The sequence below is a fragment of the Solanum verrucosum genome, unplaced genomic scaffold (genome assembly GCF_900185275.1).
Source record: "Solanum verrucosum unplaced genomic scaffold, falcon-dt-bn FXZP01000048.1, whole genome shotgun sequence".
In the NCBI taxonomy this organism is placed as follows: domain Eukaryota; kingdom Viridiplantae; phylum Streptophyta; class Magnoliopsida; order Solanales; family Solanaceae; genus Solanum; species Solanum verrucosum.
The window spans coordinates 2,919,824-2,921,891 of NW_026020157.1; the positions used below are offsets into that span (position 1 = coordinate 2,919,824).

Here is a 2,068-nt window from a genome sequence, read left to right on the forward strand (position 1 = left end):
TGTATCTAACTTGACTAAGTTAGCCATGGTGTCCTTGTGATTCACAAAAATGGTATAATCACGATAAACTCTCTTAGCTAGAATAGACTCACCAACAAGTTTTGAAACACTGAAGGGCTCAAGAAGTTGCTCAGGAAGAATATCAAAATTCATAGCAATATATGGAGTCACAAAAGCTAGACTCTCACCTGGATCAAACAATGCATACACATCAAGAGTAAAGACTTCGATCATACAAGTGACAACATTAGGTGAATGCTTTTGCTCTTGGCGACTGCTAATAACATATAGAGGGTTTGCTCCTCCGCCTGTCCCTAAAGTAGCTCATCTAGTTGCAACTCTATTTGACGGATCCACTGAAGAAGATTGGGCTCTATTGCCCCCATTACCACTACCCTTCTTGTTCTTAGGGCGCGCTCCCATGAAGTGACCTGTCTAACCACAGTTAAAATAACTAGTGGAGAAATCACGACACGCTCCTAGGTGTTTCCTACCATGCATATCAGATGCAGGAGTCCAATTGGCCCCTTGTGCCATACTACCTTGAGACTGAGAAGGTCGAGCTTTAAAGTTCTATAAGTTCTAATTCCTGAACTCACCTCTGTTCTTTAATTCAGGTGCACTAGCAGATGATGGAGCAGGTCCACTTGATTTTTGTTGAAAAGATGACCGGTTCGCATTGTTCTTTTGCTGCCCAGACTCATTACCTATGATCTTAGCCTTCTTGCTGCGGAACTCTTCCCTATCGCTCAACTTGTCCTCCTTAACCTTCTGCACGTGGATCATAAGCCTTGCTATGTCCATGTCCCCTATCAACATAGCAACTTTATCCTCTTTGATTGGCAATCGAGAAAACCCAGACACAAATAAGCTCTTTATGCTTCTCATATCAGCAACCATCTCCGAAGCATAACGGGACAGTTGAGTGAACTTGAGGTTGTACTCATGCAAACTTATGGATTCTTTCTTAAGGGTGAGGAATTCTCTTACCTTTGCCTCTCTCAGCTCACGGGGAAAGAAACGCCCCACGAAGGCACGTTTGAACACAACCCAGCTCATAATTGGTGCCCCTTCAGCTCAACTGTTCTTCCATTGGTCGTAACAACCTCTAGCAACACCCTTGAGTTGGTATGCAACTAGTTCCACATGCTCAACATCTGCAACATGCATCACCTCAAACATTTTCTACAACTCTTCCACAAAGATTTTGGATCCTCAGTGACACTTGAACCGGTGAAGTTTGTAGGATTCATCCTCAAGATCTCATGGAATCTGGATTTATAACCCATATCCTGTCGAACCCCTCTTTATTGCCAAGCTTGGTTGGTCACAACTTGACTCAACATCCAGTTAGCATCCCGAAGCTCAGCATTAGTGAACTCTCCTTCGAGTTGCACTTCTGGTGCATTGGGGACCCTTTGATCCAAAGGATCAACATTCCTCCTACCACGACGATGTCAAACAACTCTTCGTGGAGGCATGATCTGAAAGATACGTGCAAGCACTAATTAGAAAGAAACTTTTATAGAGGAACTCTATAGCACTAAAAGTTTATGAAAGAAGTGAGATATTTCCTAAATTTCATAGCCTCTTAATTATAGATGTGGCGCGCTTCACACCGATAACTAAGACTCTATAGACACGACTTCATAGACAACCTAGAACTCTTGAACTCTGTGCTCATATACCAACTTTTTCACTCACCGAGCCTACACCCTGGGCATAGCCGACACTCGAGAACCATTGTTCTCCCCAAGCAAACCCTTGGCCTGACTCATCTCTTAGCGGAAGACTTACTCAACAATAAAGTCCCCTCAAATATAACTCAACTCATAAAGACAACATTACTAAAATTAGTTTAGCTCAATATAGTCTGAAATAGTCAGTAACATAACTGTTCAACTCAAGTGTTAAACATTTAACAATAGAAATGGAAAATACTTCTCAAAATAATACTATCTATGAAGCTTCTAATGACAATGATGGAAGTCAGGACAAGACCCACGACATTCTAACAAAATTGAAAAGTAAATGGAATCCTCCGGAAGTAAGGAGGCCCACCAAAGAA

At 42.0% G+C, this 2,068-nt stretch overlaps 1 protein-coding gene across 1 annotated transcript; it reads right to left on the minus strand.

The window, feature by feature from the left end:
• Positions 1–324: 324 nt before the first annotated feature.
• Positions 325–1,059, minus strand: LOC125828327 (uncharacterized). The gene is made up of 2 exons (XM_049507645.1): positions 600–1,059; positions 325–431 (listed from the first exon to the last, which is right to left on the minus strand). Exons 1-2 carry the CDS (start codon positions 1,057–1,059, stop codon positions 325–327), a joined length of 567 nt encoding a protein of 188 aa, XP_049363602.1.
• Positions 1,060–2,068: the final 1,009 nt, after the last annotated feature.